At 42.8% G+C, this 26,159-nt stretch overlaps 1 protein-coding gene across 2 annotated transcripts in view; it reads right to left on the bottom strand.

Moving 5' to 3' along the window:
* The window catches only part of CTNND2 (catenin delta 2), a gene marked incomplete at its 3' end in the record, with an annotated part of 926,199 nt that overhangs the window by 251,156 nt on the left and 648,884 nt on the right, over positions 1–26,159 (bottom strand). For both annotated transcript variants that reach the window (XM_082837425.1, XM_082837426.1), the window contains exon 10: positions 4,363–4,495. In XM_082837425.1, coding sequence (XP_082693551.1) covers positions 4,363–4,495 — 133 coding nt within the window. The remainder of the gene's footprint in view (positions 1–4,362; positions 4,496–26,159) is intronic.

Genomic DNA, 26,159 nt, shown 5'->3' with positions numbered 1-26,159 from the left:
TCAAATATTACTGACAGCCATCCACGCCAATCACACCTCTGCTCTTTAAAGCTGGGGGACCCGCCTACATCTTAGCTACTCGTCAGCCCATGGAAATGAGCTGCACCAGATGAGCTGTGGGGTGTTTGCTACAATGCCTGGATCTTCTGCTTCCACTGTCTCCTTCCCCCCTCCTCTTTTGTTTTTCCTCAACTGCTTTTCTTCTGATCTTATCTCAGTCTGACTTTAAACTCTTGTTTGCATGACACCCTCCTATCCCAATTTTTGGACACTTGCTGGTCTTCAAAGCATTTCCTAACTGAATGTTGTGCCCGGGTCAGGGCACCCAGTGGATTGCAGACTCTCCCATAGTCACTGGTGGTTGCTGAACTAACCACACCCATCCTTCTCCCCTCATTTCCACCTCCCTGCTGGGAGGGAACCAGGAGAATGCCTCAAATCCAAGTTCACTAGACCAGTAGGAGAAGTTAGGGACACGGTTTCTGTCTGCTGATTTACGGAAGTGAATTCTCGACTTTGTACCTATGAGATCCGGCATCATTTTGAACAAAACTTAATTTCTTGGCTTCATTCTATGAAAACTGTACAAAGCACAGTAATAAGGAATGAGAAAGCCATGATTTATGACCCTCCACATACAGGAGATTTAATTCTGCCTTTTGCTCAGCGGCCTATCCATTGTGTGGACAAAGTCAATACCAATAATGAAATGTAGATGGAAGGGCTAAATCAATTCAATAAAACGCAATAGAAAGACTAGAAGACTGAGCAAATTTGGAAAGTATTTGGACAATAGGTAATTACAAAAATCAATGCCCATATATGAAGAGATGATAGGCAGCCATCCGTCACAAAGGGAGAACCATTAATGACGGTTTGGGCTTGAGTTAGAATGAGAGAACAAAATAGGTCTGTGCAAAGTCCCTACACATCTGTATATCTGTGTGTGTGTGTGTGTGTGTGTATACACAAGCACACACGTGGGCTCCCAGTGTGACTGAAGGAGAGACGAAGAGAAACTCCAGATGCCTCACTCTGCATTTTATGTAGGCCTCCTACATTTGCCCCGTTCCTTTGGCTCACGTTTACTAACTCTGATCTCATTTTGTCAACATGACATCAGGCTGTGCCCTACATACCTTTCCCTTCCTTGTCATCACAGCCTCCCAGGTACCCGGGGGACATTATCATGGGGTCCTCTCTGCGTCCGGAGCCTTTAGGAGGTGGAGGAGAGGAATGAATTCCACATGAACCACAGCTCTAAGGATCAGCTGTCGGGAAAGGTGATACAGGCAACCTTGGGGGGCACCCACAGCAAAATGAAAAAGTGATCACACATACCCCCAGACACATACATACACACGTAAGATAAAATAGTAACGTAAGTGTCTTAACTGTGTTCCTGGCCAAAAAAGAACATGAATAACTGAGTAGTCACCACTTAGCAGTTTGCATCCATTAAGTCATTTAGTCCCTACAGAGACTCTACAGGGGAGGTATCAGCATCTCTATTTTAAAGGTAAGAGTCAACAATCAGTTTGTTCAAGGAGACACAGCTGGTGAGTAGGAAAGCGGTGTGGGAAGATGTATCTCTCTGACACTGATGTGTGTGCTGGTCACCCCTTCCCTCACACCACCTTTTGTCTCCCACAGGGCATGGGGATGCTTCTGATGTGGCCATACACAAGTCCGTAGTCAGTTAGCTGTTGGGTGCCATTGCTGTGGAGAGGCTTCAAAGCCAGTCATGGATCATGTAGACAGAGGCAGCAACTTTGAACTTGCCCAGTCATGGCATCTGACTGCGTTGTTTCATGTTTGGCCCCTGACAGCTCTTTCTCTTCTGCCCACAGCTGAGCAAGCTGATAACAAAGCTCTCATGCCTCTTCCTTTGGCACCAGTAGGAGGTTCACGCCATGCAAGTCCCTGTCTGCATGTACGAACCCCACCCTGGTACAGCCCATAACCACCACCAAACCCCTGAGCCATTCTTCTTCCCTGTGCTCTCCAGCCAAGTTCAGCCCCTTATGGGAGCTGCCCTGCTCACCCTCGTAAGCCTCATTATGTGAGTAACACACCTTTTCACACTCTCGTGGGGCGTGTGCAGTGTCCTCAGTCTTGACATCAGAACCAAATCTGGGGGAGGAGTCCTGCTGCTGAGGGGTAGCCACACCACTTCTGAATCAACTTTATGCCAGTCATGGGATGAAACACTTTCATGGTCTTTAGAGAAACCCTCAAAGGGATCATCTTCCAAAAATGATGGTACGTTACCCCTTAATCAGAAATCTATCCTTCATTTTGAATGGCTACTTTGTTTTTTACTAAAGGCAGAGAATGATTACAATAATTACTATTTGGGACAGGAGCCACATAACTTTATTCTTAGATCATTTTAAGAGTATTTTTTGACACTTGAAGGTTATCTTAGATGAACAATCATTTCTTTGATATCAGCCCTGGCACTACTGATATCTGGGTCTGGACAATTCCTCGTTATGGAGGCTGCCCTGCGTATTACAGAACGTTCTGCAGCATCCTTCGTAACCGAGCAGGACCCTATGGGGCCTTCCCAGGACAGACCCTCTGTGTTGTCCACCTGTCTCTTGTCTGTAGAAAAACTTTAGCCAAAGAATAAATTTAATCAGAGAAGTGAGAGAATGCAGAAAGAGAGGGAAACAGTCAAGCAAGACAAAGTAATAATAGTTCAGCCATTAAACAAAGTCGAAGACCTTTAGTTCCTCCCCAAGGGCTACAGGTAATATGCTGAGCCATATTCTTGGAGCTGATTTGTAGATACTGAAACACCCACCTGGCGGAAGAAGTTAACTACATGATGCCCAGACTGAAGCCGTGACATAAGCTGCTCCGTCTCGCACAGTTCCAAGAACTGGCCTCAAGGACATGGGAACAAGCCGACCCTGGAACTGAAGACTAACTGTACTTAAAATAATCAAGATGACCCTGATCAGACCATGACATGACCAATTTCGAGATGACCGTCAGAGCTGACTGTGCTGTTCTGCATGTAGCCACGCCCGCCACCTGTACACCCCCGAAACCCCCCTTTAAAAGCTCTTGCCCCCTGATCAGCAGTTGGTAGTTGCTTCTTGGACACAGGTCCACCTTCTCCCCAGGTTACTGGTCTCCTGAATAAAGCAATCTTTCCTTTCCTACCAACACTTGTCTCTCAAGTACCAGCTTTTGAGCGGTGAGCGTCTGAACCTGAGTTGGGTTAAAACCCTGACTGCTACCCACTAGATGCTGAAGGCTCCACCACAACCTTCTTCAGTTCTGACGACCAAAGATACCTCCAGATGTTGTCAAGTGTCCCTCGGGAGGCAAAGTCACACCTGGTTGAGAACCACTGCCCTATATTCTTTCCATAAAGAAATATGACTGTTCTAGTAAGAATGAGCATGGGTCAAGCCCTCCATAGTCCCAGGGAAATAGAGACAGGAAAAAAAAAAAATGAAAAGCTGCTAGGCTATATACATCTCAATGCAGGCAAGCAAAATCTATAATAAATTGCAATTATATCTTCAAATCTCCTCTTTCCACTCTTAAACTAATTTAGACTCATCCTCAAAATTGCTTACATGCTATGGAGATGACTCTTTGTAGCTTATAAAATCTCTTCTAAAAATTTGATTACTCAGATGCTCATATGCAAACGCTTTGTCCCTTGTCTAAAAAATCAGAGTTAGCTGTGCTGACCACTGTGATTTTCCAGAAATATCACACACCACAATTTATGCACTTTAAAGTATTCCAAAAACTTAGAGCATGTTAACAATTGTTTACATGCTGGACACAGATAGTAGTCTCTTTAACAGAACACATGTATCTGTATGATATCCACTGGCATCTTTGTAAATGGCTCAGAATGCTTGGTTATAACACAGAGCTGGTTTATTGCCTAAAGTTCCTACCTTACCAATGAGTTTTCCAGAAAGGACAGAGGATACCATACATTGATGTGGTAATCTTGCTGTAATTTGACGAGACAACGAAGATGCTTTGTATTTCTTTAGGATTTAGAAGCAGAGATGACTCCAGAGATGGAATTGGGAAGAAAAAGGCAAATCACACCAAAAGTATAGCATTTCATAATCTTGCCTCTGTGATACTAGCATATATCCTTGGTCCTCTATTCCTTCAGTATTCAAATATAAAAAAGAAGAACGTATACATAGGCATGCCAAATACTTAGATGAAAAGTGCTATGCTTCAGTCATAAATGTGGATCTAAGTTTTGATAACATAACTTTAAGTTTCATGTTTCTTTCTCTTTCAACATTACTCTGAACACCTAAGAGGTGATGAATCTGACACCAGTTGTTTGCGATTCCAAGTAGTGCTTACCTCGGCTTTAATTTTATTGTCTCCAAAGCAGAGGTGCTGTAAATAGGCTGCAGCATTAGACTGGACCGAAGGAAACTGATGTTGCAACATCTGAATCACTTCAGGCAGTTCCGGGTCTCTCCATCCAAATTCTCTGAACAAAAGGAAGGCAGGAGAACATGAGAGGGAAATCCTGCAATACTGTTAGCCTATGGTTAACTCACTTATGTAACGCCTATGAGAGTTTACACGGGAATATTTCACAACTGATTGTTCTGGTTTCCTTGCCCATGCACCAACTTAAAAAAGGATTTGAAAAGATTTCCTTGAGTAAATGGTTTGTAAGTATATACATGTGTACATAGACATATATAATCTTAAATGTATCGACTGAAGTTACATGTTTATGAAGATTGTAAAAAATGACTTAAAATGGCACATGAGTTTATTAATATAGACATGTTTCATTTAGTCTTCAGTAGATAATTTATAAGATCACATTTATTTTCTAATATGTTATTTCAACAGTCTTGTTCAGGTACAGCATTTAGTTAAATTATCAGACAAGAGAAAATATAACTGGATGTGTCCAATCTAAAATGTCACGATAGCAGTTAATGCCATCTTTGTTATATTTATAATTATTATTGTTATTATCATAACACAACAATTTTCTAGGGATAAAAGTATTATAACAAGAAGCCTTTATAGGGCTTCCCTGGCGTCACAGTGGTTAAGAATCTGCCTGCCAATGCAGGGGACACGGGGTTGAGCCCTTGTCCAGGAAGATCCCACATGCCGCGGAGCAACTAAGCCCGTGAGCCACAACTACTGAGCCCATGTGTTACAACTACTGAGGCTGTGAGCCATAACTACTGAGCCTGTGTGCTACAACTACTGAGCCTGTGAGCCACAACTACTGAGCCTGCGCTCTAGAGCCCGGGAACCACAACTACTGAAGCCAGCAGGTCTAGAGCCCATGCTCCGCAACAAGAGAAGCCACCTCAATGAGAAGCCCATGCACTGCAACGAAGAGTAGCCCCCGCTCGCCGCAACTAGAGAAAGCCTGCACATAGCAACGAAGACCAAACACAGCCAAAAATAAAATAAATTAAAAATAAATACATTTGTAAAAAAAACAAAGAAGGCTTTATAAAAGGAAATTATTTATTTAAAGAGTTAGGTTTATTCAAACAATGTTAATAAACCTTATGCATGGTACATTCTTTTCCTGTATCCTCCTGTTTACATCTGAGCTACTCCAAGAAGCTGGTTGTTTATTTAACTTTAAGAAATATGCTCCAGGATACTTAAATGCATTCTAAAACACAAGGTTAACTGTACCATTATGCAAATGAATATTCTTTCGTGAAATCGATCAGCTCAACCAGTCAGAGCATGGAGCTAACAGGGCCGGATGTATGGGTTCCATTCTTGCATCAGGGAGCCAATTTTTAACAGAGACATAATAAAGCAACCTCTGAGACCACAGATAAAACCCTGACCCCACGAGTCACAAAAGGGTACTATTTCTCCGAAGGCCAGGATGGAAGAGAGACAGCTTTGCAGCAATCACTTGACTCCTGGAAAAACAACTCAAAAGCATACATCCTATTGATGTTGTCACCAGGTCAGTGTTGTCACCTCAGAAGAGGAGTCATGAAAAATGGGACAGAGACGGAGCAGACAAAGGTTAAAAGTTTCCTCATAGATTCTAACCTGTTCTCTTTATCTTTTCTTAATCACGACTGGTAGAGGTTGTCAAGCAAACCGTGAAGCATGTTGGTGCCTCCTTACAGCTACTAAAGACAATGTGGAATAGGGTTCCTTTCGAATTGGCTCAGTTTTTATGGGAAACATAAAGCATTCGATTTAATGTGCAGTAAGTACCTAATAAATTTACCTAAAATCTTAGGCAGACACCCATTTTCAAATGGGCATATAGTACAGGAGCACCTTTGCCACAAAACATACTTAAGTGGTTGCTGATAATGGACAAACTATCGGATTTTTTTTTTTGGCTAGGTGATCACAGTAGAAAAAAATTATGGATGAAAACACAGGAAGCCTGTTTTTCTTTTTAATTTCATTTCCTTCCGTTGCATGATCCTAAACCACCTCAATGTGCAACATCCAGAAAGCACAGTCTTTGTTCTTATAATAGCAGACTCTTAAAATTATATCCTTTGTTCAGGTTAAATCAAAATCTACAGAACACCTGTAAATTAAAATTAGAAGTATCATGTAAAGACACTGGATGGCTAAGGTGAATTCAGGTAAGCCTGTGCTATTGGAAAGTGATTAGTAAAGAATTCATTTCAGCCTATTTTATTAACCAGATGGGAATTGCTCTATTAGGCTTACACAGCATAGATCAAGAACGTCTTTGAACAAGAGCTCTGGAGGAACAGTCTTAGGGGCTCTGCACACACGCAAACACACAGCCTTGCTTGTGTCGATGCATGCATGCACAGACGCACACGAGAGTGCATGCGTACACACACACGCACGCACACGTGCACACACGCGCACACACGCACACGCACACGCACAGCCCAAAATCAACAGAAGGAGGAAAACTCCAAAGAGTCATCCAAGTCTCTTTTTCTAGAAAAGCTTTGTGTTACCTAGATGAGATTCTGCTTGGATTTTGTGCTGCCTATGTGCTTCTAGGGAAGAGCTGGGAAATAAAATGTCTATCTTATTTGGGCCAGAATTCAGTACAAGGCATGGATTCTTTACATGAGGTCTTTTTTTTTTTTTCAATTGAAGTATAGTTGATTTACCGTGTTGTTTCACATGTACAGCAAAGTGATTCAGATATATGTGTGTGTGTGTGTGTGTGTGTGTGTGTGTGTGTGTGTGTGTATTCTTTTTCAGGTTCTTTTCCCATACAATTATTAAGAAACATTGGGTATAGTTCCCTGAGCCACACCGCAAGTCCTTGTTGGTTTTCCTTCACACGAGGTCTTAATCCTTAAGAACAAACAGTGCTCACAAGACAAAAAAAAGTTCTGGAAGAGACAAAACCAGCAGAAGAACAGCACGAGGGAAGATATGGGGCCATAAGAGGAGTTGACAGATTTGAAAAAGGTGTGCATTCAGCCGGGCGGGCTGTGGGACAGGAGGCCGTTGGGGGGGCGGGGGCGCTGCCTGGGAATTGCGGGGCGGGTGGTGGAGATGAAGCTGGAAAGCAAGGTTAGCATGAGATCACATAGAGCCTTTCACTCAAATACAAAAAGTCTGGGCCTGGTCTGCGGTCAGTACTGTGACAAAGAAATCTAAGGAAATTTAGATATGTTTAGGCTTATAGAACAGACAAAAAAATAATCTTAAGTAATACTGCGAGTACAAACCAGAAGTCGGTTGCCAAGGTTCCCCGTTCACATGCTTTCACGCTTTAATCCTTAACTAGTCTCATGTAGTTTCCTTTCATTTCACGCAGGAGGAAATTCAGACTTAGAGATGTTCATGAACTTAAGTGGTGGGGCGGAAATAAAACTCTAGCTTTCTGCTTTCAAATAGATAAATGTAACCGTCTAACAATGATGCCTGCTGTAATCACTGTCTTGAAGTAATGTCTAAAACAGAAATAATGTCTAAAACAGTGATTTTTTTTAGACAATGTCTAAAAAATAAACATGTTTAAAACCGTGTCCCTAGGGGACATCTGACGACGCCAGAAGACCGTTTTGGTTGTCACAACTGGAAGATGCTACCGGCATCCGGGGGGCAGAGGTCAGGAATACTGCTCAACATGCTACAATGTAGACACAATCCCCTACGACAAAGAACTGTCTGTCCCAAAATATCATTAGAGCCAGGATTGAGATACCCTGGTCTACACATGGACTGTATCTGATCATTTTTGTTGAGTAAGCGTGTTATGAATCTTTTACTCCGTGATTACTGTAACAGAGCTGGCATAGGATTTGGCATCAGGATAATTAGGAAAGAGTTCAGAACCTGAGCATCTGGCTTTCCCCCTTCTAGACTATAAATACAGGAGAGTCGCTCAGTGCTTGCTGGTCTTGGTTTCCATGGATCAAATACAGAGAATGATACCATCTATTTCATGGGACTTCTTTTTAAAAGCCACCATAAAATAATCTATATGAAAGTGGAAGTGCTTGGCAAACTATTAAAAGCTAGATATATACTACTAATTGTTACTCTAAGACTGTTATAAGGGTGTGTATATATATATATATATATATATGTATATTTTAAAAATTTATATCATACCCATTTAATTAAAAAAAATAACCTTTTACTGTTGTGTATTCATTTGGACATTAGACTTATTTGAAGGAATATATAAGTGTAAGAAGAGATACTACTGTAGCCTGTAGTAAAAACTGTGCATTAAAACGTGCCATTTTGAAATGATTTTTCCCCCATCTCCCTTCAGAGGCAGAGTCCTAGGAAGGGCAAAGTGTTCTGGATAGAGTCAGAGTTGGCTCAGATGCTGTTCCTCTGTGAGCGTTCCTCCTGTCTGTGTCTTGTTTGCTGCTGAATCTCCACTGGCTGGCATGCGAGGTCTGCTCTGATAAATGTCCATGAGTCCATCCGTTAGACTGAGATAATAATTTCTACCTTAGAGTGCTGTTGGGATGAGTAGAAGTAATATATAGGAACCCCTTAGAGCAATGTTTGGCACACAGTGTGGACCCTCAAGAAATGTCAGGTATTGTATATAACTAGATGAAGAAGAGAAGGATGAAAAATAAGAACCATCTACAATTTTCTACAGAAGCCCAGCTCATAACTCTCATTTGTTACTGGGCTTCACTTGAGAAATGTTCATGGAACTGGAGAATATGCAAATGTAACCTTTTCTCCATTAAAACTTGTCACACAGACCGACAATATTGTGACTAAACCGTCACTCTTATAAGGACTCTCTGAGTTGTTAAAATTACAAGGCGCTTAGCACGGAGCTAAATAGCAAACAGTTTGAAATTTGTTACCGTGTTAGCTGCCGATGAAACAGAGCCAATGTACCGTCACAACATTTTTATCAAGTTGACTTCCATGTCGAAAAGAGCCCCAGGGCAATCAGAGTCTTCAGAAATTCAAACTGTCATTTTTCAGCAAAGCTTTATGTCGGAGGGAGAGAGTTCACTTTTGACTGCAAGGTCAATAAACTACATTGGTAGCGGGGCTGTAGGGACATTATTTAAGGGTATGAAAATCTCAATCGTTTATAATCTTTTGAACTCTAGCTAAAAGTTTTAAAGACCATATTGGCTTTAACTCTTCCATCCAGAGCCAATGAGATGAGGTGTTTTGTTTTTTGATTTGGTCTTGTTGAAATGATGGGGTTAAGGGGATGCAGAGACAGTGGTCACAAGAATAAGTTAGGTGGAAAGATTTTTCTTTTTTTCTTAAAAGGGAGATGTTTTCACGCTTGTTGACAGATAAGAACTTATCCAACGATGAACACATGGAAGCACGAATGTCTTAATTCTCATCCCTGAACAGTTTGTCGCCAAAACAAAAAGCTGCCCTTTATATGGTTAATCACATTTAAAAAACACATCTTTGCTTTTATATAAATGGTAGCACTGGAATTATGACTGCCTAGAAAGCAAACACAATTGCCATAGTTTGTAGAAAGCAGTGTCTCTCTCCAAGCTTTACATTTTGAGAAACCAACAGCGTTCATTCACTCTACCGTAGTTTCTCGACCTGTCTCTGGGTGGAGCAACCATACTACTCCTTGTAGACACGTTTAGCTCCCGGGAAACTAGACACTGGGACCCCGAAGCCAGCAGTTCTTCCCTATTGTCAGTGACTTTTTTCTCATCTAAAATCTGTATTATTAATTATACCCTCTCTTTTCAAGAAATATTGAAGCAACTCAGACGAATCGCCTATGAGGATGTGGTGAAACAGGAATGAAAAATCAAGCACACGAAAGAGAGAGAACGCAAATGCGATGAGTGAAAGGCCAGCATGCTTGCTTAACTTGTTGCAGATTTGACTCTTTCTTTACAAACTGCTCTGCTGTCAGAAGAGAAACTCACAGAGGAGAGAAGGGGCCGTCCCTGTTAGGTGAAAGGACACAATCCCCACCACTTCACGCACCGGGAAACCAGGAGGAAAGAATCTGGGAGCTCTCTACGTGTCCCGCTATTTGCGGCAGGTCTCTGGTTAGGGTACTGGGGTAGAGACTGAATCATGCTCCAAAGGTGTCCGCTCTTAATCCTTGGAACATGTTCATGTCACCTTACATGGCAAAACAAACTGCACAGAGAATCAGAAGGTAACAGACCACTGAAGTAAGATGACACGCTGCTGCTTCTGAGAACACAGGAAGGGGCCAGGAGCCAAGGAATGCAAGGGATGCGGCACTTGAAGCTGGAAAAGGCAAGGAGAAGGATTTTGCCCAGAACCTCTGGAAGCAGCATGGCCTTGCGGACACCTTACTTACGGGCCAGTACACCTGATTTCAGACTTCTGGCCTTCAGAACCATAAGAGAAGAAACGTGTTTTTTTACATCACTGACTTTGTGTTAATTTGTATATCAGATGCAGAGGCCCACCTGACCCCAGGATATGGCCCTCCTAAGCCTAGCAGAGACCACCCCATTGGAGTGACTCCAAGGGTGTAGTGGGAGCTGTCTGGAGTATCCTAAGAGGCACCACCTCCAATTTATGCCTCTGGGAGTCCTCCCTGACTTCTGATTATCAGGCAGACGCCTCTATTAATTTACCCTGAATTCCCAACCACCTCCTGTTTATCTATTCGGAACTGCAGCTTCTCTGACCCTCAGCTGCCTGGCTGCCTGCTTCACCTTGGGATTCAGCCATGAACCCCTCCCTCTTCCAGCCAACGTTCACTGAGCGGCCACTGAGGATGCAGTAGTGGACGCGGCAAAAGTTCCTGTCCTTGGGGAACCTTCTAATGGTAACTGCCAATTAATTCCTGAAAGGGCAAAATATATTATTTGCCAGATAGTGATAAGTGTGTATTGGGTTGAATAGTGTCCCCCACCCCAAATTCAAGTCCACTCGGAACCTCAGAATGTAACTTTATTTGAAACAGGGTCTTTGCAAATGTAATTCAGGACCAAGATGGGCTCTCACTGGATTAGGATGGGCCCTAAATCCAACAGCAGTGTGCTTATAAGAGACAGACAAGGACACAAAGAGACAGAGAGAGGAGGTGACGTGAAGATGGAAGCAGAGATGGCAGGGAGGCGGCTACAAGCCCAGGGATGCCAAGGATTTCCTGCAACTGCTAGGAGAGAGGCATGGCATGGTTTCTGCTTCGGAGCCTCTAGACAGAACCAACCCTGCCAACACCTTGATTTGGGGCTTCTGATCTCCCGAACTCTTACAGTATAATTTCTGCTGCTTTCAGCCACCTAGTTTGTGGTACTTTGTTATGGCAGCCACAGGAAACTGGTACAAGCGTGATGGGAAGAATAAAGCAGAGCAGACGTAGGCCAGGTGTGTGTGTGTGTGTGTGTGTGTGTGTGTGTGTGCGTGTGTGTGTGTGTGTCCGTTGACACTGCAAATACAGTGGCTGTGGAAGACCTTCCCGAGAAGGTGACCTGGGGCACAGACCTACAGGTGCTGCCGGGTGGAAGGGACGTTCCGAAAGGGAGAACGGTCACAAGACACGGAGGCAGGAGCATGCTTGGCATGTCAGACGAGAGGTGAGAAGGCCAGCGAGTGAAGTGGAGCAAGTCTTGGGGACCATGTTGAGAGAGGCAATGGGGTGCAGATTACACAGCATTTGTCAGCCTCAGCGGGCCGTTGGCTTCTTCTCTGACAGATCTGGGAGCCATCCGAATGTCGTGATCTGGTTCATAATTTTAGAGGATCACTCTGTCGGCGGTTGCAAGGATGTATGCATCTGTCAAAACTCATAAGCTACAGGCCTAAAATGACATGTCTATTGTTTATACCTAGATAACGCTGTTATACCTTGATAATGCTGGGTCTACAGAGGGGATCCCTCTGGCTGTGGGGTTGAGAACAGACTGTGGGGGGCCAGATGGATGCCAAAGAGATGCCCAGTGAATCCCTCCCGTAAGCCCCCCCTCCTTCTCCCATCTGCTGGTCCCCATGAACTGGCGACCCCTGTTGCCTCACATCTCAGGCCCAGCCTGGAGCCAGTGGGGTGGACTGGTTAGGCTAGGACCCCCTTTTGGGGACTGGTGTCTATTATTTCAGAATAAGCAGGAGCAGTTTCAACTAGCAAGTTTTCTACCGGGCTGAACTGCAGAGAGACAAACAGTAAAATAACGGGAAAATCGGTTATTTCTGAACCATTACGGATACTGGGCGCCTTAAGTAAATCTTAGCCCAGCAGTAGCCTTTTAGGGGTTGAGAGGTGAAAATAATGTAAAATGTTCAGGCAAGATTTATGCCATTATTTGCCATTTTTAATCACATGTATTTTAAGTGCCAGTGAATTTCTGCCTCTATTGAAGACTTCTAAAAGTGCATTAGATTACAAAGAATCTTATCCGTTTTACTGTAATACTTATTCAGTAACAATTGAGTTTTAAATACTATTTATTTATTCATTAATGCAACTAGACTTTTTCAATAAAACATGCCCCACAATAAAAAATTAACTTCATACCTACAAGCATTTAGTTGCCCTGGAAATTCTAAAAGGGTGTGCTTAGCGATAACAGCCCAAGGGAAATGAACGACAAATTAGTACCCATAAACTTCTCCTTGTAAGCCATAATGATTTATGGAAAATGTTTATATTCTATGACTACGTACCCATTTTAAAATTAACAATCCATTATGCTTAGGAAAATCACCTGGTCCTGTGAACCTTCAGTGACAACCAGAGGGAAGGGATTTGATGCCCAAGGTCCTGGTTAGGAGTATAACATTCATGTATTTTTTTTTTTTTTTGCGGTACGCGGGACTCTCACTGTTGTGGCCTCTCCCATTGCGGAGCGCAGGCTCAGTGGCCATGGCTCATGGGCCCAGCTGCTCCGCGCCATGTGGGATCTTCCAGGACCGGGGCACGAACCCGTGTCCCCTGCATCAGAGGGCAAACTCTCAACCACTGCGCCACCAGGGAAGCCCCATTCACGTATTTTTAAGCAAGTTTTTACCTTGTCAATATCAGGAGATGATCAGGATTCTACCTCGGGATTAGATTAAGAATCTGAGAGAAGGCCACAAAGGCCTGGATCATCCTCAAAAGGTTTTACTATACTATATATATACGTGTGTGTGTATTAAAGAGAACTTAATGTTAAACAATGTCAAATAATGGACTAGAAATATACTGTGTATAAATCATAGAATGCAGCATGCTTATTCATCAGGTAACTGGATCATCTGACAATTCTCTGTGAAACAATTAAAACAGTGCTTGTAATGATTCTGTTGATGAAAACTTCTGACAGAAGTCACATTGTATTGGGAGATATATTCTAAAGGCAGGGACACCATCTCTTAAGTTACCATGGGAGGCTCCACGTTTCTGGAAGTGAGAACGTGTCCCATGGCACTTGTCATGGTGTCTTTACAAAGTAAGCTGTGAGCGCACACTTGAGGGCCGATTGCTAACAAGAGTCCGCTCTGGGCGACAGCAATTACTTTACCATATCCATTGTTGATTTTAGTCCTGTAAATATTTGAAGCACGTTTCACACATACAGGTACATCTTTGTCACCTTATTTTAGTTCTCCAAAGGATGAGAACTTAATTTATTTCAGATAACAGTGAACAGAGATACTTCCTTTAAATAAAATCTGAATAAAGTCTTAATTTCTAACAAAATTTGGTCTTAGAAGAGGTACCAAGTGAGAAAGTTATTTGAAGATATTCTTTAAAATGAGGTAACCAATTGTCTGAAAATAGCACCCATGCATTGTCTCCTTCCAGAAGTATTTGATAGGACTTTTAATGAATTAGGACTAGTCCTAGGTCCTGGGGATACGAATATTGAGTCCTGACTACAAACCACTTATAGTTTAGTGGAGAAGACAGACTATAAATAGGTAATGATCATACACTGAGTAAGAGACATTATTCAGAAAATGCAAGAGCTGCATTTAAAGCCCTTGGAGGTGACCTCTCTCCTTCAGGATGGTGCTGGATTCAAATCAGTCTAAACGATAACAGAAATAGGAATGGAAAGCAGCTCTTTGGCCCCTTTCCTGTTTGCCCATTTCTGTTCCCCTCTAACCGTAAAAGAACCTAATTATAGGAATGAGATCACTAAGCAACTGAAACTAACTCCTGACTTATGCTCTCCTGAATGTACACCGGTGTCTTGTCTAACCTGTTGATTCTTCTCCTAGATAAAAAGAAGTAAGACTAGCTTTCTACCCCCAGTAGCCCCCCTAAGCAATCCTGCAGGTAGATCACGTGGGCAAGATAACATCTGAAGAAAGAGTCAGCCAGTCTTCTCCCCAGATTGCCGGCTTTTCTGATTAAAGAAGCTTCCCTTTCTACGGACACTTGCCTCTCGAGTTATTGGCTTATGAGCGGTGAGTGGCCAAACCTGAGTTCAGTTACATTATTACTAACTATACCATCATGAATAGCCATAATGATGGCTTGTAATTTCCAAAACTTTCACATATGTATTTTTGTTTGATTTTCTTTACATTTTGAAGTGGGAAGGGACCTTCGCTGGCATTTCCTGTGCTTACTGTGGAGACGGGGAAACTCAGGTCAGACAGTTCAGTGACTTGACCAAGGGCACAGATGAGTCTGTGAATGGACCCTGGTGCCCAATTGTCAAGATTCAAAGCTTCATCAAAGTGACATTTGCCCAAGCTAACTCGTCCATCAGTCTGTACTGCAGTGCACTCAAGCCTCTGGCTCCAAACATTCCGGCCTCTGGATTGTAGCAGTCAGTAATGTGGGAGCATTATTACCTAGTAGAAAAAGCACGTTATCTAAGAAGGAAGAGAGCGCTAATTCCTATGGTTTTGCGGATAATTTCCTGACAGACACGGGGTCATGGGATGTAAGGGGGTGGTTATTCAGGAAGAGTAAACTTCAAAAACCAAGTGGCTAGCATGTTGATGCCATCCAGACAAGACCATCAGGACCACACGTGCCCACGGCTTGTTGCCCCCAAGAAAGAACCTACATCACGGGACTGTGGGGCATTTCACTAAGACGGTGTTAGAATATACTTCCAGGATTTGGGCTTCGTGCTTTGGGCAGATTCAAGGCAGCAGGACTTTGTTCTGGATTGGCTGCTGCCAGGATGAGGGGGAAATTCTGTGACTGAGTATCTTAAAGATTCTTAGAAGAAGGAAGAACGGAGCAAGGCTCAAACCACGACTGGTGAAGAAACAGCAGTCATTCAAATGATCCAGGAAAGGTGGTTGTTTTCATCAGTCTGTGGTTCAGACAATGTTCATGTTTTGTCTGTGTTCAGACTGTGTTCTGGAACCATCATTGTGGCTCATCAGAGTGGCCTCATGAGATGTTTATATTCTGTGAAATTGTTTACGCTCAAGAGAAAAACAGGCCTCACTGTGGATGCCTGACCAGCTCTTCTCTTTCTTGGCCACGAGGCCTGGGCTGCCCAGTGAGAACCAGGGAAAGGGAAGGGAAGGTGCTAAAGACAAACGTCCTTTTCTGACACTGGCTGCCTCTGCAGAGGTGTCACTCTGGGGGTTAAACGGTGCTGTTCAGCTCTGTCAACATGATACCAAAACTACACGTGACAAGAAAAGTAAAGAAAAGAGAAGAAACCAGTGGCTCTGTCTCCATGAAGCCACACTCCAACTCTTTTTGTATCGCTGACTGGTTATTTTGCAATCTTGTAGACAGCAAGTCAGACACTTGGGTATAAAATCCTGATGAATGACTTCATGTATCGTGTCTCTTAGCACTTTTTGTTGTTGTTACCTGAAGAAATGCACTAGGAATGGAAGGAAAGATTTTGAGAGTCGTTGTTTAGCTGCTAAAGTAGGGAAGAAAAAAAAAAAAAACCCAAACTATCGACATTCAGTTAGGTCTGTTGTTACTAGTGTCCGTATCAAAAACACGCTTATCTAGGTCTATTACTTCACGTTGCTCTTAAAGGGATTCTAAAGAAGCTGTGAATACTCTGGGTAAACTCTTAACGTTAGAAAAAAGAATACAGTGTTCAAGTGGCCATTCACAATTATTTCTCATGACTAGACATTAGGTGCAAAGGAATTCCATCCATAGATATTTCCTTTCATCATAGTTCACAGTACTTTTGCTACAAAACTATTAATTTACCTCCATTTCTGGTGTCTGGATGTTTCCAAACATAAAATGCAGAGGATATAATCACCTTTTATTTTGAATAAAATAACCAACACTGGCTGTCTATTAGTAGGTCTTACAGATGATGGGTGAAAGGGGTAGGGAGCGGCCAGCTGTATACCGCTATACTGAAAGATTCCATACATGTGCAGCTGAATACATTAAAGCTTCTTTTTAAAGTGCCACAGTAAACAAAAAAAAAAGTAAGAAGAAAGTATTTCTTTCAAGATGATAGTGTTCAATAACCTTTAATTCCTACACATTGATGAAGTCTTAGACTAGGCTTTTATTACCTCTGTGTCCACCTAACTCTCAGTGGAATGGCTGTGATTAATTTGAAAATGTATCGAAAACTGCAGTGAGTTTAAAGACATTGTTATCGCTGCCACAGACTCTTACAACTTAAACCGAGGTAGATGGTTGGACAGGGCTGATGGAATAGTTTTGATTACAGAAAAAAAAGAGCAAATGGCAGATAAATATAGTTTCCTTTATGCAGATAATAAAAGCATACAATGTTTCTTTTACATTTTTCCACTAATTAACAATTACGGTTTCTTCATCAAACATTTCTTTATTCACTAGAAAAACATTGCTTTAAGTTCAGCAGCAAACTGAAGCCACAAGGAAACAAATAATTGGGCTCTTGAAGAAAACTAATTTAATATTTAATTGTATAAACTCAATTTTTGAATCAAATACTTTTTCTTTGTGAGAAGTCACTGAATACAATAATTGGGCAGAGCTTGACTTTGTATCATTTCAGAGGCTCCCAAACCGCATAGATCACAGGGCCCTTTGTGTCTGTCAGTGTTTCACATGGTGCCCCTGGGCCCAAAGAGATGCCTGACCATTTCATTTGCAAAGGAGTCAGGTCGGGGCGTGGAGGCGAAGATAAATCAGGAGCTTGGGATTAACATACACGCACGACTATATGTAAAATAGGTAACCAACAAGGACCTGCTGTAGAGCACAGGGAACTCTGCTCAATACTCTGTAATAACCATATAAGGGAAAAGAATCTGAAACAGAATAGATACATATATATATATATATATATATATTTATGTAGAGCTGAATCACTTTGCTGTGTACCTGAAACTAACCCAACATTATAAGTTAACTATACTTCAATTAAAAAAAAGCAAAAAAGGAGTCAGGTCCAAACAACTTAAGAATTGTCTCTGTCTTGATGAGCTAGTGCCTTCTGGGCTGCACACTTCTCAAACCTTGACATCAAACATTGCCATCTTTGGTTCCTCTCCTGTCAATGTTCACAAGGCATTTGTGTTTTTTTTAAATTAATTTATTCTTTTATTATTTCTTTTTATTGGAGTATAACGGTTTTACAATGTTACCTTAATTTCTGCCATGCAGCAAAGTGATTCAGTTTTTTTCTTCTTTAGATCCTTTCTACCAGTAGGTGTTACCTTTTCTTTTTAAAATATTTATTTATTTTTGCCTGTGACGGGTCTTAGGTGCATCATGAGGGCTCTCTAGCTGTGGTGCGCGGGCTTGGTTGCCCCACAGCCTGTGGGATCTTAGCTCCCCGACCAGGGATCAAACCCACGTCCCCTGTATTGGAAAGTGGATTCTTTACCGCTGGACCACCAGGGAAGTCTGGGTACAATTGAATTTTGAAACTGAACTAAGTCAAACTCATGCTTCACTTGGCATCTGACAGATGCTGTGTGATTTTGCTGTGTCGCCCTGGGGCTCCTTGGCACACAGCTTGGGAACAGCAGTAAATGAATGGTCCTTCCAATAGCTATGACCTAAACCTAAATAAGGAATTTTAGCATAACAAAGAATTATTGGGGAAGGGGAACTTTATATTGTAAGTTTAAATATAGAATTTCAATTAAGTGACGCAGAATATAAGTTTAATGAACAAAAACACCTGTCATCTGGGAAAATATTCTTACTCATTTGTAACAACTTCTCCTCTGGTAAATGTTTTCAAATGTATTATTTTATGACTTTTAAAGGCCTGAATCAGCATTCCTTAATGATTCTTTGAGTATTTAAAAGATGCTTACAACAGAATTTGGGGAGGTACCAACATTTAAAATTGTCTTCTCTTTCTCTCTTCCTTCTCTTTAGCAATAAAGAGTATAGTAAATGGACTCATGAAATGTTCACGACAAAAATTCTACTTTAGTGCCAGTGGCATTACTGTAAACACTTCTTTTATTATATCCAACATGCTCTTTACTGTCTCAAATTGCCGTTAAAGTTTTCATTCGTGCGCTTGATTTTGAGGGACCTCCTGCATACGCACTTCCTGCCCTTGCTCCAGGGTCTCTGTTGGGCTCTATGGACTTAGACTGCTGGATAAGAAATCACATGAGGGACGAGAGAGCCACGGAAAGCAAATGGGGTCAGTGATATGAAAACTCTGCTCTCGGGTGAATGTAACAGGCACTCTTTCTAGATTTGACTGCACTGGAATGATCAGAGACTGTACAGAGAAAATATTTTATCCACTACCTCCAGAGACCATTACAGATTTAATAATCAGAGAGAATATCTCCTTACACAACATGACTTGACATTAAGCACTGGCATGACTGTCCTTCGCACAAACAGAAGTCAACACAGTTAAGAGCTCACGTTTACTGAGCCCCTCCTGCATGCTCGGAGCTGCTCTGGACACCTTACCTACTTCATACCCACTGCAGTCCCATCAGGGCGGTGCCATTAACATCCTGATTTTATAGATGTAGCAACTGTGGCACAGAGGGCTTTACAACTTGCCTGAAGTCCCAGAGACAGTCGAGTGACGGGGCCAGAATTAAAATTCAGAGAGATTCAGTTCCGAGCCCACGCTCTTAACCAGGATGCTACACTGTCTAACCAAACAGTTTTCATTACTATTTCGACAAACCACTGGAAGGTAGAAAGCATCTCTATCCCTTAGAAATTAGGAGAAGACAGAATTCATCTAAATCAGGACTAACACCATGTCTATTATGTATTTTCCAGTGGCAACTGATTTCTCTCTTTAAATCACGAATTGTATCATTTTAAAATTATCAATAACTCACACAGAAATGTTATATCGCCGACTTTTACAAAGCAGCAACATTATTTTTAAGCACACATGTCTGTTGTGCTTCCTCTATTTACAATTTCAGGCAATACTGTAAGGATCCCAGGTCTCAGAGACAAGTGATGGAACAGAGAATGAGAGGCCTTACCGGAGAAAGAGCAATAACATTTTCCAGATATAATACATTTTCCTAATTTCTATTCTTCTACTAACCTTAGTGTTCTCCCGTTTTTGTCTTCCATAAGGGATTTTCTATGCCAATCAAAATCTGCTGGTTGGGATTAAATCCAGATATGTTCTTTAAAAAAGGTCTGATATAAACTAGTTCTTTCTTTACCCTCAGTATATTCATTTATTTATATTTATTTACCCGATGTAATATATTACCTTATCCCCAAACTATGTAGTATTTTCTATTAAAATCCACTATGAGAGGGCTTCCCTGGTGGCGCAGTGGTTGAGAGTCCGCCTGCCGATGCAGGGGACACGGGTTCGTGCCCCGGTCCGGGAGGATCCCACGTGCCGCGGAGCGGCTGGGCCCGTGAGCCATGGCCGCTGAGCCTACGCGTCCGGAGCCTGTGCTCCGCAAAGGGAGAGGCCACAACGGTGAGAGGCCCGCGTACAGCAAAAAACAAACAAACAAACAAACAAACAAATTCACTATGAGGACCACATAAAGCTTTTCATTGCGTGGATGTTCGGAATATGATGACTGTCTAAATCTAATAAGCTAAAATCTTGACTAGATCTTTTAAATTTACATGAATCACCCCAGTTTTAATATATCTGACTTAGCAGAGTGATAGGCCTTTGTAGTTGCTAAATAAATGTTAGTAGTCAATTGAGTTTTCTTCCCGAGGACTCTGTAAGGTAGGGTCTATGATTATCTTTACTTTATAGATGAGGAGACTGTGGTTCAGAGAGTTTAAGTGATTTGCCTAAAGTTGGTAGAAGGAAGCCCCAAGAGTCACCTTGGGTTTCCATAAGTCCATAGCAGATGCTCACTGCATGAAGCTGAACCCATCCCATTCATGGCTGTGGTTCTCAGGGATGGTTAAGGAAGCTGGACTTTGGGCACAAAGGAGTATTTATTCACAGGTGGTGCAAAGAATACTGTTCCTGTTTTGCAAGATAAAATTAAACACACTCAAGTTTTTTGGTGTTCTGTAAGGAGTGCCTGACTTCCATCTAAATAAGTAACAGAGGTACAGGCTGTGCTCAGAGGCAAGGTCTCAGAGAAGGCTTTCTTCCACTAGGTCACAGGAGATGCACATTTCCTCAAGTTATGAGAGCACTGAGATTCATTCTACCGGGGATGTAAAAATGAAAAAGCAGAAGATTTTTCTGCTTTTAAAATCCAAACAGAAGGTGTAATATCTATGAACTATTTCTCGAAGTTAACAGAAGCAAGTATCATCCTCCTTCGCAGACTTGAAAATACTTACGGTTGACTAAAATGTTATGTTCGGTTTGATAGTCAAGACATCAGCTATCAAAGGCACTACTTTAGGTGAAAAACACTGACCGTTCAGCTGAGTATCTTCATGGCTCAGAGTAATGCCAAGTGGTTTGGGTGGTTGTTTTAATTTAAGGTCTGTACTCCGGAGGACGCCAGAACTCAAAGTTTAGGGATCCGTTTTAAACACCTTCCCTTCATCCCCTATGATGCATGTGTCATCGATGGGTGTTTGTAACTATGCCTTGGCCTATATATGTTGAGTCTCTGAAATACCTGAGACTGTAAGTTACCGCCTATGGTGTGATTTAGAGCCTGGCATCAGTAAGGTAGGGGAGGGGATGGAACAAAACTAAACCTTATTTATGGAAAACATGGGCCTTTCCAGCGGCACCCGAGACTCCCAGGTCTGGGCTCCTTCCTGCTGCAGTTTGGCATCCAGCTCTCTCCGAACACCCTTCCCAGAGAGCAGACTGCATCTGCTGGTTTTACACACAACCCAACCAGAACTTCAGGCAGGCAAGTGTATGACAGAGAAGCATCTTTGGATCCTAGCTGTTTTTCTGTTCATTTAGCAGCTGGGGAGATAGCAACTATTTTTGGGAAAAGACTCTTAGAACTAAAATCACCATAATATTATAACATAGAGAAGAAGTCAATCTTGTCTCATTTTCTCTGAAATGTAAACTCCATAAGTTGCCATGAACATGATGGTTACCCAATCTAGAAGGATGCTGATGAAGGGCTAGGCAGGCACCATTATCCCATAAGAACACGACTAGTTACAAGGGACTCTTTCTTCTTTACCAGTTGGGAAGAAAATATTACCGCAAATAAAAGAGTCCTTATTAAGTTCCTCCCTCTCTCTCAACTCGCAGTATCCAATCAGACACGAGAACTGTAAATTCAATTTCCACAGCAGTCCCATTGCTGGAGCCGTGGCCCATGGCCTCATTACTCCTTGCTTTGAAAACTGTGACATTTCCTAATGGGCTCCCTCACTCCAGGCTGGAACCCCCAGTTTATCCTGCACACTACCGCTGCTTGTGTTCTAGAAGCTTTAAAGCTGCAGTGCTTCTAAAGGCAAACCCAAACGTCTCACAGACCTCCTAGAAACCCTCCACTCGCATTCCTTCACTCACAGGACTTTGCTCCAGAAAATTCCCCATACGCCGGCCCCTGCTCCCTCCCACTGCTGTACTGTTTGCAGTTCCCTACTCAGGCCTGGCAGCGCCACCTCTTCCACTGCTAACTTGGCTCATTTCCCATTTGCCTGGCAAATGCTATTCTGCACCAGCATTAGTACCTGCAAAAGTCCTTTTCTGATGACAAAGAAGTTGATAATATCTATAGCGATATTGGTACGTTAGCCTAGACACTTAAACTATCACCTGTGGGTCACACCACTATGGAGAAAATGGTATCTAGTTCCTGACACTGTGGAAATTTCTCTGGCTTCTCTTGTGGCAAGCCAACAGAGTTTGTAGCACTTGTCACCCTGAAATTTTACACTTATCTGTGTAACTGGTTAATGATGGTTTTCTTCACTAGCGATGCAAACGCCAGCGAGCAGGGGTCATGGGGTTTTTGAACTCATTACCACGCTCCTAGTGTATATAAGCACACCGGCTCATGTTTAGTGGGTACTCAGTGAACAAAGGAAATTATTCCAAGGTAAAAACATCTCAAGGACAAACAGTAACAATGAAAGAAAGTATATAAGTGCAAATACCATCTAAGTGCTAACTTAATAGTTACCTGCTCCCTTGTTTGCCATACCTCCCTGACCCCATTCCTTCATTCTTCACTATTGACCGAGTGTCAAGGAGACACCGCGAATAATGTTAAGATCGCGGTCTGCCAGGAGCTTCGGTCTGGGAGGCTGAGGAGTGAGGGAAGAGGGAGAAGACACACGACTAAGGCAGGTCTGCTCATGCTCAGCACTACGGACTTCTGGGGTTGGATAATTCTGGGTTAGGGAAGCGAGGGGCTTCTTTGGATTGTAAGACGGTTTTGCAACATACCTGGCCTCGAACAATGAGATGCCAGTACAGGTATCCCCTTACACCACTTTGCTTTTAGGAAAGACCTACATTAGTATCTGTGTTTACTAACCGAAAGAAATCTGAAAAGGGTTTCCCCTTTTACAAAAAAAAAAAAAAAAAAAAAAGGCAAAAAGTGAAAATTGCTTCTTCGCTTCACACCATTTTGGCTTATGAAAGGTTTCCTAGGAACACTTTACATCATGATAGTGGCATAACACTATGACAACCCCAAATGTCCCCAGGTATTGCCCAATATCCTGGGGAGTGGGGCTGCAGAATCGCCCCCTGTTGAGAACGACTGGCAGATTTCTGATGCCACCAGAGAAAGGCCACAGGAAACTAATCGGTTCCGGTCCTATGACATAGGTCTCCGCCAACTCCTTTCCTGCTGATAAAGTTGCCAAAAGACAGAGTAGGCTTCCTGCATGGGATTTCAGGGAGTTCTGGCCTAGAATTGTGGGTCTGAAGGAAAGAGTAGGGGGAAGGTGTACAGTAAATACCTCTTTTACCTTCAGTTCAGGACCTAAGTGAATGAGTAGGCGTCCGCCCTGCATGAGGCGCAGAGAACCCCGTGGCAGGTGGCAGGTGGAGAGGGGATGTTCTAGGACTTCGTCAGCCACCCCGGCGGCAGACTGATGGCCGACAGGCCTCCTACAGCACAGCCTGCCTTCTCAGAGCTCACTACAACCGTGGGCTGAAGGGACGACTATTTTATGCTGGTTCCCCACAGGCAGCTCTGCAGTCTGTGCATATATTTGCAAGAAAAGGCACCTGGGTGTCCCGCTACTAAACAACTCTCCTCATGCCTTTTAACATCATCGTCGTTCTCCTGTTACCCTGCCAGACCCTCCTCCATCAAGGACTAGAGCTGGGGTCGCTTTTTCAGTCGTTACATTCCTGGGGTGAATAAAGCTCTGCAACTGATCTGGTGTCTCAATCAAACTGAGATCTCACTGAAAGTCAGATCCTTTCAGCCCCGCTTCCATGAGCACCGTGATGGCAGGAAGCCAGCCTGGTACCTCAGGCTTAATGGATTTCCTGTAACAAACCCCAGACATCAGAGCAGCACAAGACCCTTCCCATCAGGGATCCCGTCATATGTTGCCTTGTAAGAAGGACCACAGGCAAGGCAGGCAACAGACATATGGGCCAGAGGGGCTGGAAAGCTGGTAAAGCTGAAAGCATTTGGAGGGGCTGGCTCCGGACCCTGCTCTCCTCAACTTTATCCCCCTGGAAACATAGTGGCTTCCATCTGGTTACCTCAAACCCTTTCAAACATTAACTTGTCAACACTGAAAAATAAGCGTATGCTCAGGCACCAGCTTGGCAGGCGAATGATTCAAGGGCACACGGGAAAATCTTAAGCTGAAAAAGATTTCCACGTTTTAATTATTCCTCCAAGTCAAGAGCATCTGGTCATCACTTCATCCTTATTAAAAGGAAATCACCTCGGGCTTCCCTGGTGGCGCAGTGGTTGAGAGTCCGCCTGCCGATGCAGGGGACACGGGTTCGTGCCCCCGTCCGGGAAGATCCCACATGCCGCGGAGCGGCTGGGCCCGTGAGCCATGGCCGCTGCGCCTGCGCGTCCGGAGCCTGTGCTCCACAACGGGAGAGGCCACAGCAGTGAGAGGCCCGCGTACCGAAAAGAAAAAAAAAAAAAGGGAAATCATCCAATCTTGGTAAGTTTTTGGCTACTCTTCATTTTTGCACAAAAAAAGGTTTTTTAAATTTTAATTGAAGAGGTTACACAAAACACTAAGGAATTTTTTCATCTTTGGAATGAAAGAAGGTCATTATATCTGAGACAAAAGGATATAAAAGAAAGGAAACAATCTTCACCATGATCAAGAGAAAAAGCAGTCATGCTTCCGAAGTTTGTGAAATTCAAAAAAATAAACCCCCAAGACTTTTAGGTCATTTAAAACAGTATTCCTATTTTTAGATTTCATAAGGTTTTAACCAAGGGGCACTGAAATAGCAAAGGTCTGCATATTCTCCATAATCTTTTATTTACTCTTTACTTCTGATTTCCCTCTGCATACAAAAGACCGGCGAATTAGAAGATTCTCGTGTCCTTCTCCTGTTTTTCATTTATCTCCATTACCTTAACTGCTGTTTCTTCATAGGTACTGTGAAGGTTAGTTTTATACATCAACTTGGCTAGGCTACAGACCCAGTTATTTAATTAAACACTAATTTAGGGGGTGCCTTGAAGGTATTTTACAGCTGAGATTAACATTTACAAGCAGTTGACTTTAAGATTACCCTTGTTGGGACACATGGCAAGCCGCCCCAAATATGCCAAAGTCGCACATTGATTATTTTGAATTAAAATGACTTAAGAAACAGCCAGTGCAAGAAGGACACTCTGACCCTCCCTTCTGTCTCCCTGAAAGTAGGAAACAAATCTCCCATGTAAAAGGTACCCTCCCTGTACAGGAGGTGGAGAGACATTCTTACCACCAGAGATAGGGAATTCAGGGCCAAGAAGCCTGTAAAAGCGAACCTGGTTGGTTCTTCACAATTGACTAACACAAGTCCAAGTTTCTTTGTCTTGTCAGTTCTTCACAAATTCATTGTTTCTTTGTCTGAGAAGTAGAAAGCTGCCTGCTTTGGCCATGTCTTGGGTTCCATATCCACGACCTCTGTATGTACAACTTAAATTTGATTTTTTTGTTGTTGTTATTCTGTCTTGCAGCAATTTAATTATTAGACCAGTCGAAAGAACTGAGAAGGGCGGGGGTAACTTCCCCCTCCCCGACAGCTGGCATAGTCAGCAGGATACTGGCTGGACCCTGTTTTCCCATGAGTCTGCTGCAGCTTAGAAATCCTGGGGCATCTGACAAAGGCCTGCAGAAGGTAAGATTTCTTACCAGATCTCTGCCTGCAGGGCCCAGTGTAAGGGAAAGTGGTAAGAATCGTTTTTCCCTCTTTCTGAACTTATATTAGCAAGAGAAAATATTTGGGGAACTAGTTTCTTAGATATAACCACTCTGGCATTGAACCTTTTCCTCC

The sequence above is a fragment of the Leucopleurus acutus genome (assembly GCF_964270905.1).
Source record: "Leucopleurus acutus genome assembly, chromosome: 3".
Taxonomy (NCBI): Eukaryota; Metazoa; Chordata; class Mammalia; order Artiodactyla; family Delphinidae; genus Leucopleurus; species Leucopleurus acutus.
This window is presented reverse-complemented; position numbering and strand designations above follow the sequence as displayed.